Source organism: Aythya marila, assembly GCF_965140915.1.
Source record: "Aythya marila genome assembly, chromosome: 1".
NCBI classification, from domain to species: domain Eukaryota; kingdom Metazoa; phylum Chordata; class Aves; order Anseriformes; family Anatidae; genus Aythya; species Aythya marila.
In genome coordinates, this window is record NC_139042.1 from 30,028,062 (window position 1) to 30,041,927 (window position 13,866).

The following is a 13,866-nucleotide window of genomic DNA, read 5'->3' on the forward strand; positions in this document are numbered from 1 at the left end:
CAATGCTGACCTAGCAGCCTCGAGAGTCCTCCAGAGAGACAAAGAAGCTCTGGGGAAACAGAGCATTTTGTGATAAATGAGTTGGGACTGCAAGGACAGAAAAGGAATGGGAGCTTTCCCATTATAACTGCATCAGCACTTTCAGTGAGAACAGGTTCTCCTTTGCCTCCCCTGAAGTTAGCTGCTCACACTGGTGCTGACAAAGCCCCAGACAGGGGTAAGGTAAACTATCTGCATCCTAAACTGGTAAGAACTGGGACTGCTGAGTTTGCAATGGCAGAGGAGCTGTGTTCCTATGGCCTTCTTCTGTGCTTGAGTGCACTGGCCTAAGAGCTATGGATGGAAGAAAACAGTGAAGATACAAAGTCCTTCACTGATCCTTTAACTTTTGGTGTATGGTCTAAATCTGAAGCTCTTCTTGATGTGTAGCTTCAAACCACAACCTTGCAGAGCCTCTTGTTTCCTGTGCTTTCCTGAGCCCATGAAAACAGGACAGCTAGTTCTGCCGATGTGCTGCAGAAGAAAGACCAGTCAGCAAGAGGTTATAGTATTAATTTCCTTCCATTCCAGTGCTAAGATGAAACCCTAAAAGAAAGAGGAAGATACAACCCAACTCTACAAAGTAAGGGTAGGATACTTCTCAGAGTATCTTTTTCTGTCTATTGATGCACTAAGGAGACATCTACGATTTAAGGGCCTTTGGATAGTTTTCCATCTTGCATTAGATTAGCAAATTAAACAAACAAACAAACAAAAATTAATGACTAGCTGATAGTTGCTAGGGGCAGCCTATTCTTACAATTCTGACAAATTCTTTTTCTTCAATACATGGGACAACGTTGGCATGACTGGAAATGCCTGGTGCACTGGGGTAGGTTGCAGGGAGGAATGATGCTGCTGGATCATGGATGGCTGTCAGATTTAAGGGTCCATGGTGCAGCTGGAGTCCAGAGTCTCAGACAATGAGACCACAGATCACTTGTTTGATGTACAGCCTGCAAACTGTGAGGGCAGGAGGGGATGACCAAAAGCTAAATACATCTTGCCATGAGACTCAGCAGGACTCCTAAGGTCTGCTTTTGCCTTCTCATAGCTCAGAGTCCATATGAACAAGTAGGTCATGATGTTCCATCAAGCAGAACAAGCAAGATCCATGGCATTCTTTGGTATTTCCCTTAAAACTTGAAATTATTTGTTTCCCAGCACCGAGGATGCTTTTGAAGGAGATCAGCTATGTTACTTGGCAGCAGGGACCAGCCTGCAATCAGCATCATGCTAAGTGTGCAGGCTCTGGCAAGGCGGCTGGTGTTAGGAATGAGCTGGCCTATCCATTTACCTCCTTTTGATTTAAAACCTCTTTGGTGTGCAATTTAGCTGCAGGTAGTGATAGAAGCAAAAGGCCCAAGTAAGTATGTGGTTAACTGTTCCTTTGTCTGTGTGAAATCTAATTCCTGGTGGCTAGATTGCACTTCCAGGTAATAATGGAAGGAAGCCAGTGCAAGTGGCAAAGTGGAAAGTCCCGCTGGGCTCCCACAATTCAGGCCTCAAGCTCAAGGTCCTGTTGTCTCTGGGCTTTTCCCACAGGCAATTCCAGAAAAAGCCTGTGGTACAGGCAGTGTTCACCTCATTATCAATTCAATTTCTGTGACAGCCCTGCTAGGGCTCTTAATTTCATGTGTTAAAACAACAAATGAGATGACCCAACTGTAATCTCTAATAGGTATCATGGGTCAGTAATCATTCATTTGTTATAGTGCCTCTCACCCGAAGGACGGAGATGAAAATTTGTCCTCCTAATGGCAAGAGCTGTAAATTAGTTTTATTTCACTGTTAAACCTAGAAGCCTGAAAATTAGGATTCCCAGTCCTTATCCAGGAAGAAAATGTGTCAGCTCAAGGGGTTTTCTGCATTAGGCAAATAGGCAGCTCATAATCACCCATTAAACAGTCACGGTGGCTGTCTCCCACCACCCTTCACTGCTCCGAGTCATGACTCTCCTGCTGTATTGAATGTGGGAAACTTTCTGGGGCTGATGTCCAGTTCTGGACGGTGACCCCGGCTCTACTTCTACCCAATGAAAAGAAGTGAACATCTCCTGTAGCCACCACACAATAGTTTCCTCTTTCCCCGAAGATGGGGATGCTCAACACGGGATGATGAAGTGTTCTGTGGAGGTACATCTTATCTCTATATTAAGGGAGCCTCAGGTGAGTAGCTCAGATTTGAAAGTCTTTCTTACAGACATAATGCATTTAGGTGAGTTACTTGGTTTTACTGTAGATTTGGAAACTTCAGGCCATGGCTGAAACTTCAGCCATCGCTATATGTTCATAGGGTGAAAGTAGGGAAATGAAGATATATTGACACAACATGGAGACTTGTAAGTGCCTAACAGCCTTCACTAAACAAGTAGCTCCTGCCCACCCCACTATATCCCCAACCCATTCCAGTGGCTTTCCTAGCCCAGCCCTGCTCCTGGGGCACTTCTGACCACTCAATGACCAATTCATCCCACCAGGACAGCGTGAAAATGGGCTAGTAAATCAGTTTTTAAAAAGGGAATCATTTTCTGCTGGTTTAGGAGGCTGAATCAACTCACCAAGTAGGTCAACAAAATGACAGAAAAATAGGAGGCAGAAAGTACATGAGCATCTTAGTTGGTAGCTGAGATGTCTTGTGAAACCGCTCCCTTTCCTCCACTGGAGGAACCCCAACCCCAACCTTAATCCTCAGGAATGGTAAGTGTAGGATGGAGATCCAGAGACCAAAGCTGACAAAAAGAGCCCATGGTGCTGCAATCAGACCTACACAGCCTAGCCAGTAGATTTCCAGCAAGGGTCTCCCCAGCTTTAAAATTAAGTAAACTCCATGAGATGTGGCTCTGCTGGGCAACAGGTGTCCTGCATCTAGATTGTTCACTGTTTCCCAAGAACAACATCATCACCCCCTGGTGATATCCCTCTTGCTGGTTCTCAGAGCAGAGGTGGTGGTGAGGCCAGAGGATGCCAGGGCTTTCCTTCCCCCAAGAGACAGTGCTGTAGGATGGGAAGCGTGGTGACTGACCTAACTTCTCCTGGCTAAGGAAGACTTTTGTCTCAGATTTAAGGCATTTTGACAGGACAGGGTGGAAAAAAATGAACACTGTCATTCTCTGCTCTGCTAGTTCTGCAGGAAGAGAGAGCACTGCAAACCTGGGAGATGTTGGGCTGGTACCTTTCCATAAGCCTGAATGTTAACTTAGATTTTTTTATTATTATTATTATTGCTTTAAACTTCGACTCTATTAATAGAGATAATTTTCCTACCGTAGGTGGAACATTGTCTTTCTGGCTAAGTTGAGCCTCCCTTTCTGTTCTTTCTCTCCACCTGCATCCTCCCGGTATGAAGAAAACTTCTAGAAGAACTATTCTTTGAGAATTTGAGGGGGAGGAAGAAGAAAGTACAAGCTATGATTTGTACAAAATTAAAAGAAGTATTTGTGATACAAAACCACATGTGTCCACAAAAAGGGATGTGGAGGAGAAAGAAGAGTTACTCTGAGTACAGCATGATTTATTTCCCTTTCTGTTCTCTTTCTAATGTTCCCAAAACCTGAGCACAATCTCCACCACACGAGGCCATATAAGATGTCAGTGGTGTTGTATGCCCCATGCTCTCTCTGCTCCACCTACACTGCCCCAGCCCAGGGCAGTTGTGCATTACCCCATGACAGCTGCAAGAAAAATGCAATGTATAACCCATAAAGCACACCCTTGGCCCTATTTGTGTGGTTGGGATGGGCTTGGAGACATTTCTCCCACCGAGAGAGGTTGTAGGTTTGCTCAGCAACCACCCCCTCATCTCCTTCCAGCAGATCCGCAATGCCTGTGCCGTCCTTCGGCGCTCCTGAAAGAGCAGTTAGTGAATTTAAATGTCATATAATTGTGATAGCTGGAGGTTGCCTGATGGAAGGGAAGCATTTTGATTGTCTAGGGGTGGATTTGGTCTAATTATCTCAGATGAGACCAGCGAATCTGCTCTTCTTGGAGACATGCTGTTACTGTAGTAACTTGTAAATGAATATTGGATGATGAGTTATTAAAGCCAGTCTGAACTGGTAAGTTTATGAGCACAGTGGGCAATCATTTCTTCTTCTTCTTCTTTTTTTTTTTTTTTTTTTTTTTCTTTTCCATATTAATTTCTTCCTTGGTGCGAATGTAAAACACAAAATCAACAGGTCAGATATAGGGCTCTTATGAACTCTGCCTTCCCTATCAGACAGAGCAGATGCAGCCAGGAACTACTTTATCACGTTGCTTTTAATTAAAGCCTTTAATGGTTTTGCACTTTGTTAACAGGCTTTATACAAAATACAAAGTGGATAAAGCATGAAGTGAATCTTAAGATAATTCTACATTTTGGATTATCTCCTTTTACATATGCAGGCTGCTCACTGCATCACCCAGAGCCACAACCAGCACTGCATCAAGAGAGATCTGCTGATAAGCAGTGGTTATATGCCACTCTTCTGGAACAAGAGCTGATACCATGTACCTTGGCTCCTGATTCTTTCCCTGTGTGGCCAAAGGGGATGGTGTTTAGAGGCATTACCCCTTCCTTTGAACAAGATATAAAATCTTTATCCTGTCCAAAGAGAAGAGGGTAAACATCCCCATGCCCCTACCCATCAGCAGCTGTAATGTTACACCAAATACTCTGTACTGTGGTTTCTTGTTACTGCACTGTGCCCAGTCCTAAAATGCAGCAAAGCGAATTCAAGTTGCAGTTCAGTTCCTGAGTGCACATCTCACCCTCCTTCCTAGCTTCTCCTAAATCCATAATGGCTCCAGCCCTGCTGTGAGGCTGGGCAGTCTGCCACCATTTGCTGCTGCAGAGGGACCCCCAGAACTAACCTGGAGAGGCAAATGCTCAAATTATCTCTAAATTTCCAAAAGAGGAGGAAGATCATGTTTCTGACTGCCAGCTTCCCACCCTTTCCACCTCTGGTAGCTACAGTCCAGGCTCTGGGGCCTGGATTTGCCCCCAGCAGCCATCTGCAGATCAGGGAAGCTCCCCGTGCTGGGAGCAGTCTGTCTACACTCCTGCCATGGTCATGATGGTAGACCAGCTCCTGCAGAAGAAGACTTACAACCAAAACAGCCTCAGTTCAGATCCTTGCTTGGGTGCCTCTGCAAAGGTCTTAAAGGGTAAAGGCAAGAGGACCCTTGTGGCCTTGCAGGATCCTCCTAGTGGAGCAGGAGCAGTTTATTATCTTCTATTACTCCCCTTAGTTTCAAAAACTACAGAATTTCCAGGATATATAAACATCCACATATATATCTGTGCCAGATTCTTCACAGGAATCATCCCGTGTATGTGATTTTGCTTGCATATACTCCAGGTGTTTTGTTCCTCAAAGAAACCACAGAAAGTGATCTGATGCCTAGTTGCAGAGTAGGATCCAGCAAACACAGCTGGTAAACTGGGACCATTTGTCTGCTGTCCACACCTCCCATTTGCAGCTTTGGCTGAGGTGGTTTGTCTCCAGCCTGAAATCTGTGAAGTTTCAGAAGTTATCCACATGGGAGGTTCGTCAAACTTGGTTTTAGAGCAGGAGAGATGGAGTTCATGACCTCATTCCACCCCGCTGATGTCTTTGCCTGGGTCTCCCTAGGAAAGTCTGTCTGAGACTGAAATGCTTTAGTGTGGAGCCTGTTTATATTTCATTATAATTACGTTGTTTGCAATGTATTGAAGAATGTCAAGTTTCTTGATATTTTCTTGCTTGCATTTCAAAACTGCATGACAGTTTATGTTGAAAAGCCTGATTTTTGAGAAGCAAGCAAGGCATTTTAATTCGAGAATAATGTCTTTCTTTCCATCTGGGATACGCTGAAAATGCTGTAACATATTTTTGTTACATCGATAGCTAACACTAAAAAACAATTTTCCTTTTTTCTTTTTTTATTTTTTTTTTTTCCAAAAATATCTCTGAAAACGTGTGGCCTCAACTAAAATTCAGGGTCCTCTGCTGCCAGGAAGTGTGGTTGCCACAGTGTGGACGCGGACTAAAGCAGGATTTTCTCTGCATGCTCAGAGGTGTGTCATTAGCATGAGGAGAGCCATTAACACATACTGTGCGCCGTGTCAACAAGTCATGCTTGATTATGTTGCAAAGTGAGATTAGCAAAATGAGCCTGGAGTTGTCCTCTCACTGCCACTAGATAGTGCAGAAAACAACTACTTCCCCACTGCCAAAGCCACAGCTATTATTCAGTACTTAAGAAATTCAACTGATGCATTCATAATGAATAGGATTCTGTGTAATTAAAATTTTAAATAAATCCCCAACATGAGCCCTGGTCTGAACTTCTTAATTTCAGATATGGAAGTAGAGCTTTTGACAAAATAGGTTGAGGGCTTTTTTTTTCTTTTCTTCTCTTTTCTTTCATCTGAGAGATTTACAAAATCTCATTAGCATACTAAAAAATAGCAGAGGAGAAATTAACTGGAGACCAGGATTAAAAGACTCACTAGTTTCTTCATGTCACCTTTATAGCTCCTTGGAGCATCTGTCCCTGTGTGGTGGGTGTAAGTAGCATGGGGGTGGATGTTAGTGGGTGGCAGAGCTTTTATGAGGTAGAAAGAAGCTGAGAGTTAGGAAATTATTGGAGCAGTTTCCATACAGATGAGAAGGGGCCAGGCTCTCAAAAAAAAGACAGGTAAAAGGAGGAAGATGGTAAGAAAAATGAGTAAATAACACATTTCACTGCCAATTTGTTTAAATAGAAACTCTGAAAGTCACTGTGGAGCTCTCACCAAAAGCATCTACTGTGGTTAAGGGACCTGGGGGGTAGAATCCGACACTTGCTCTTGTTAAACTTCATATTGTTGGTGATTTCCAAGGACAGCAAAAATAAACACGTTGTCAAAATAAATGGGATTCCATCCACCAGGTCCCGCCTGCAGACTTTTTTTAAATAAAAATGTACTAGGATGGTTTAACCTGGACAAAGTGATGCGTTTTTACCCACTGTGTTATTTTCAGAAATGCTCGATAGAGATCTGCAAGTGTTATGAGTTTATGTACGATAAGGGGGGGGTGTATTTGTTTGTGTATATTTTAATACATACTATAAAGTCATTTTGAATCAAGTACCTCCTATGAAGAGGTGTTATCCCAAGAACTTGAGTTGTTGTTACCAAGTCCCTCGTAATTCAGCTAAAAAGCTATGGTTGAGGAGGAATGAGTTTGGATCCACGGAGGAAGCAAATACTGCTTACCTCTCAGGAGAAGGATTAACTTGCAGTGTCCCAGGGTGTGCTAAAGCTGGGCAGGGGTAGAGAGGGAGCATTACCTGCTGGTCTGGGATGGCTGCCGTGTCCAGGCATTCAGACTACACCACTGAGTTCACCAAGCAAATAGCTCAGGTTTTATGTGAATTAATGAGCATTTAAAAGGCTGTGTGTGATCCCCAGATAAAATGCAGTTGCACGGGTGTGAAGTGTCTGGAAAATGATGATTACTCACAGCACCTGCTTTGCTGTCAGGAATGTTTATTGACTAGGCAGTGAACAAGTCATTGTCCTCACTCCTTGGGATCTTCTTCTCGGCACTCGCTGCGGTGTTCACAGGCACATAAAGCTCATTTTTTTGCACACTATATGTGTTGCTGTAACTAAAAGTATGAATGAGCCATCTAGGCTCCCTGTCTAGCACTGGGGAACACTGGAAGTTGCAGAAAGATGACATTTAACCTTTTATTTGAAGAACTGAGCAGCAATATTTCTTCCACAATCTGTCAGTGCTGTCTGCCCTCCTTTCACACCACACCCTCGAGGTGTGGGTCCTCTCCCTTGGGGTGGGAGGCCTGGATTCAATCTTCCTCTCATCTGCAAATCAGGACTTTAATTGCAAGGAGTTGGGTTGCTTGGGACAGCCTCCTGCTTGAAGCTGTGCTAATGCACAGCAGAAATGGGGGCTCAAGGAGCCACGAAGTAGCTGGTGTCTGCACCCAACTGGATCAGGAGCTCAGCTGGCCGGGGTTGCTCCCTCTGTTTCCACTGTTTATACCACAGATGACCTAAAGAGTTTGCTAGATAAAACACAAAAGATCCCCCAAGCAAGAAGAGTAGTACCAAACCCCTTTCTCTTGGGTAGAGGCCCTGTCTTTGAGGCTTTGAAATCTCAACTCAGAGATTTGTTTGTCTTCTCTACCTCTTGTTGACTCTGTTTGAATTTTGGGGTTCACAGTGACCAAGCTCCAGAGCAAGTCCCACCAGTTATTCCACATGTGGCTAAGGCATTCCTAGGCAAATTCCAGGGGATTTGAACCCTTTTCTAATCAAAGTCTTTAACTGGGAAACTACTGTGAGAGTAGACAGCACACACTGATTTTCAGGATGTGCTAGATTTATTTTTTTCCAAATTTACAAAATGGATTAATAACCACGCTTCAGACAAGCTCTGAGTGGATTTTCTATCAAGTCACTGGTGACCAGAAGTGTAACAGTGCAAAGGACACAGAGATTTACCCCCATGTGTGGACAGGCACCCGTTTCTCTCTCCACATACTCTGTTGTCTCCAGTACAGCAGAAGAAGCCTGTAGTGCTACAACTTCCTCCTGTCTAAAAGGGGGCTGCCCTTCTGCTCCTTGGTTAAAAAATAGAAAAAAAAATAATAACAATAAAATAAAATATAAAGGAGAAAAGGAAACATGGATCTGCCCTGAGGATGGGAGTGATCCCACCTGTGTGCAGAGAGCAGTGCACAGGGGGACTTCCCTTTGGTCTGTCTTGAGATAAAGAGCACTGCACTCTGGAGCTCTGCATGGGTTGTAAATGGAGCTGATACACTTCAGACTTAGCCACCCACTCCTCAAATGTCAAAGTTAGAACAGATGAGTCATACCTGGAGCAATTTGTTGAATTTTTATTAGAAAGTCTATAGAAAGGATGGGGCAGGACCCAGAAGCACTGTGTCCCAGGTTCAGACATAAGTGTGTGTTTAAGAAAAGTGCCGTGCATTTGTAAATCGCTCTTTGCCAAATGTACAAAGAATTACACTGTAATAAGCTACATCATTAAAAAGAAATTGTTCTGTGAGCAGCAGATCCTGCTTTCCTGGGGTTTTGTGTCTTGTGACTGGATTATCGCAGGTCTAATGAGGAGTACTCTGACTGAAGCCTTTTCTCCTGCTCATAAAGACGCTGTCTCATGTGGATTTTCTGCTGTCTGATATTACATTTGGACTCAAAGTGCAGTTGTTTAGGCTCTCTCATATTTGAAAATGCGATTTTGCCCATGTGGCAAGCTATTCTTCTCTGGAGACACAAAAGGGTCGTAATTTTCAACCCTGCTGCATCTTTTCACAAAAGTAGTCAAAAACTAAAGTCTTTGAGACTTCTATCACATGGTTAAATTTGACTGAAATTGGCCAACAAGCTAAAAGATTATGGAAAATAAGGTTGGACTAATAAAACAATGCAATAAACTTAATTTTATTAGGTAATCAGGAAACAAATTATAGAAAGTAAATATTGGGGAAGCTTAAACATGTAAAAAAAAAAAAAGTCCATAAATATTTAAGTATTTAAATGCACTCAAGGTGACCATTTTATGCCTCTTTTGTCTTTTGATTTTAGAGGTTCAATTCACAGCCATATGAAAGACCAACAATGGCACAGGCACCCGAGTAGTTCCACTTATCCCCCAAAGTGAAATAATAGTTTTCTGTGAAACATTTTGCACAGAGATGGGGAAATTTAAAATGTTTCTGTCAGATTATTACAAAATTCAGTAGTTAGAAACAGGAATGTTGAGTGATTCAGAAACCAGATTTTGAAGATTATTCTCACCTAGTCTGAAAATAAAAATAGATCATCTGGATTGTGCAGAAATTCCAGAATTTTCAACAAACCTGAATTGTTAGAGCAAAAAATCCTTTCCTGAAGTGATTCATGAAAAATTTTCAAAACTGAAACACGCTGAAGGGAATTCTCATTTGTTTGTGCACACACAGACACAAAATAAATAAATAAAAAATAAAGGAAAGATGCTAGATACAGTGAATAAATTGATCATTTAAAATTATTTCTCCAGTTTTTTGAGCCATGAATCATGATTGCCATATCACGACACTTGTATTTTCTTACCTTGAGTACAGCTTAGATGGATGAGCTACCATTGCTGTCCAAGCTTATCAAATTAGGAGAATGCATTTTTAAATTCAATTACATCCTCAGTGGAAATGGTTTCTCTGACTCTGATAATCTTTGGAGAGGAATTATACACAGTCTATAAAGCTTCGCATTTCAAAACCTAATTTTGAATGTTATTCAAGAGGTTAATTTAAGATTCATCTTCCAAAAGAGGAGTTAAATAAAACTGATAGAAGGCTGGAACTTGTCGAGTGGTTGAGAGGTTTATCAGCATGTGAGTATGAGTTCATTAGTTTTAATTAGTATAATCACTAATGTTGCATTAACAGTTTGGTGAGAGAAAGTAATTGCTCACACCCACTGTATTAGATTGGGAGATTAGAATTCATTTTACGAGGCAATTAGCATTTCAGGGATTTTTTAAAAAGCTTTTACGATCTAGCATTGCAGTAGCTTCCTTCACCAAAAGAGTTTAAATTAACCATAACTTTCATCGTAATGGGATGCAAAAATTAATGTAGAATTAAGCGTGAACCACTCCTCTTCAGCAATCCCATCGCGATAAGCAGGCAGCTAAAGCCACAAACCTCGATTAGTTTATAATGACCTGCTTTATTTCCCAGACAATGATAGTCATTTATCCGTCCTCAATTCATTATCTTGTTGAAAAGTTTATACTCCTGAATTTTACACAGCAAAACAACTAAAAAAATAAGAAAGCCAAAAAGTAGGACAGAACTACTTCAATAATAATTTTCCAGAGAAAAAGCTATGAAGTCCAGTAACAGTGCTTAAATTGTCAATTATTCTTCATAGCAAATGTCAGAGGAAGTAGAAACATCTTCCTTTAGTGTCTTGGGAAGAGCCATGCATTATGCAGCAGCAATCATAACCCTGCTCTATCTGTCTTGTCCCTCAGACAGCTACTGACAAATGGAGATCCTGAATAGACACCCAGAAACGGGTCATCCTGGTTGGCAAGGAAACCCCAGTTATCCAAGAGTTTGGACAGCTGATCCATGAGGTTGCCTTCCAAAATGTCCTGGAAAGTAAAAATGCAAGTTTTGGGGGGAAAACTGATGGCAGTAAGAACCACTGTGAGTTTGGATGTGGCATTGAGAAGGACAACTGTTAGATGCTAGATCCATGTTGCTCCTGTTTTATGTTTTGGGTACAAATGTTTAAATGAGTAGACATGGGGCAGAAAAACTCAAAACACAACATTGAGGTAATTTACATAGATGAGGCTAGCAGCTGAATTTTCAGTTTTTTGGTGTTTCTTCTGGTTTATGGGCAGTTGTAATGGTGTAATGTGGGAAAACAGAGGTTGGACCTCAGGTATGGCATTGCCCCCGTAGTGACTGCCCCCAATGCTGCTCATGGTGGAGTACTCCCTGCACTCCCCACTGCATTGCATGGACACGTCTCATGGCTTACACCTCCTACATCTTCTTTTCCAGGCTGTGCAAATGTGTACATGGCAGGGTTTTAACCATCTCATATTTTCTAGCCTTCCCTTATAGGTACCTGTATAGAAACCTCCTCAATCTTTTAAGGAAAGATGCTTATAAAAGTGCAGGCTATGAAGAGGTTGGATCCATGCATGGACATAAAAACCTTGGTTTATCCCACCTAACCACTCCAAGTTATAAACCCACAGCAGACTGCAGTCACTCTCACTTGGGTACCTGGGGAATTACAGGAATCTTCCTAAAACATATATTAAAACAAAATGTACATATTTATATATGTACCCTTAATTTTTACACTCTTTATAAGCATCTCCAAAGCAGTTCAGAAGGAGACAGTGTCCTCCTATGTATAAGCACCTAAAATTGAGGAACAGACAGACAGACTGGATCTCAGCCTCGGTCACTCTGGCAGCAGCCGGTGCCACGTTTTGCAGGTGAATTACTCCAGCTAAGGTCTGAATCAGTCGGTGGAAAGGGCTGCATCCCTCTATTGACTGCAGAGACAGTCTTAGGTAACCAGGTTTCTGTCTCAGATGGCTGAAGTAAATGCTTAAAATTAGGTAGGATGAATCATGACCGTCATGCTCGTGCCTGAGGGTTTGTCTACGCACAGAGTTATTGCAGCAGAGCCATTACTCTTCCTGAATAGCATTACATGTGGACACACTTTGGATTGAGTAAGACTTACTCATTTCTCTTCAGCGATGTCCGCCTGACAGAAGCAGTGCGATTTGCTTCTTAGTCCTCACATGCAATCGTTCTGCAAGAGCCTCTGCCTTTCCATTTAGCTGCCTTACCTTAATCCAAATTAACTTTAGCATAAAAATGCCCTAAATTTGCCATCTATCCACCTTTGAGAGCCGTTTAAGATTTATGTAGGAGAGCTCATCAGTTAAGCACAAATACATTGACCAGAAAAAAAAAAATGAAGGCACCGTATACAATAAAAACTGACTTTTATTTCACAAATTATGGGTGTTATAAAGCATATCATTTCAGGAGAAATGCCTGTATTTGCCAGTGTGTTTCATTAAAGAATAATAAAGCCATACATATTTCATTTCCTTGTTCTGAGCTGCAAGAGCCATAACTATATAAAATGCCCCATGCTGTCCTAGTATTTTTGGGCTTTTCTTTCTTTTTAATCAGATTTCCCCCCCTGAACTAATGAAATCGCTCTTTAAACACATATATCACTTTCATTTAAAGTGACTTATCATGGCTCAAATGGATTTCTCTCTTCTCCTGGAGAGCAAGGCAGCCACCAGCACCTTTTGCCATGCAAATCCAGGCCTGGATTGCCCTTGCTCTCAGTCTGGTTTCAGGAGGCTGGGTTCCAGATGTTGCCTCTGATGCTGTTTGAGGTGGGATATTGTGTACCTGCATGTGTTTCTTGTCCTGCTATCATGTGTAATTTCTCTCTTCTCGCAGTATGCACCGACCCGCTGCGCAGCCGCGCAGACGTCCACGGAGCAAGGCGGCCTTCCTCCCTGCCATCACCACGAGGCCGTGCACGACCCCCAGCTGGTTCCCTGCACGTGCCCGCTCTTCTCCTGCCCGTGGGAAGGCCACCTGGAGGTGGTGGTGTCCCACCTGAGGCAGACCCACCGCATCAACATCCTTCAGGGGGCAGAGATTGTCTTCCTGGCCACGGACATGCACCTGCCCGCACCCACAGACTGGATCATCATGCACTCTTGCCTTGGCCACCAGTTTTTGCTGGTCCTCAGGAAGCAGGAGAAGTACGAAGGCCACCCGCAGTTCTTCGCCACGATGATGCTGATCGGCACGCCGACCCAAGCTGACAACTTCACCTACCGGCTCGAGCTCAACAGGAACCAGAGGCGCCTCAAGTGGGAGGCGACCCCCAGGTCGGTGCTGGAGTGCGTGGACTCCGTCATTTCGGATGGGGATTGCCTCGTGCTGAACACTTCCCTGGCTCAGCTCTTCTCCGATAATGGGAGCCTAGCGATAGGAATTGCAATAAGCACCAGCAAAGTTCACAACGGCGAGGCTGAAATGTGAGGGGAGGAGGAGGAGAAGGAGAAGGAGGAATCACGGTGCTCCTGCTGCCTCGTGAGAGCCAGAACTTGCAGACGTTTTGGGGGGGGTCTCAGGTCTTTTATGGTATTTAGTACTGGTCCACAGTGGGCATTATGTAAACATCCTGTGGTTACGGTCTCTGTGTAATGTACTCACTGTTTTGTTAATACAATTTTATGAGAAATTTTAAAGAGGCTAATCCATTTATTGG

At 43.0% G+C, this 13,866-nt stretch overlaps 1 protein-coding gene across 1 annotated transcript in view; it reads left to right on the forward strand.

The window, feature by feature from the left end:
* The window catches only part of SIAH3 (siah E3 ubiquitin protein ligase family member 3), a gene marked incomplete at both ends in the record, with an annotated part of 37,232 nt that extends 23,595 nt beyond the window's left edge, over nucleotides 1-13,637 (forward strand). The window contains one exon of the mRNA XM_082756319.1: nucleotides 13,044-13,637. Coding sequence (XP_082612445.1) covers nucleotides 13,044-13,637 — 594 coding nt within the window. The remainder of the gene's footprint in view (nucleotides 1-13,043) is intronic.
* Between the last annotated feature and the right edge of the window lie 229 nt (nucleotides 13,638-13,866).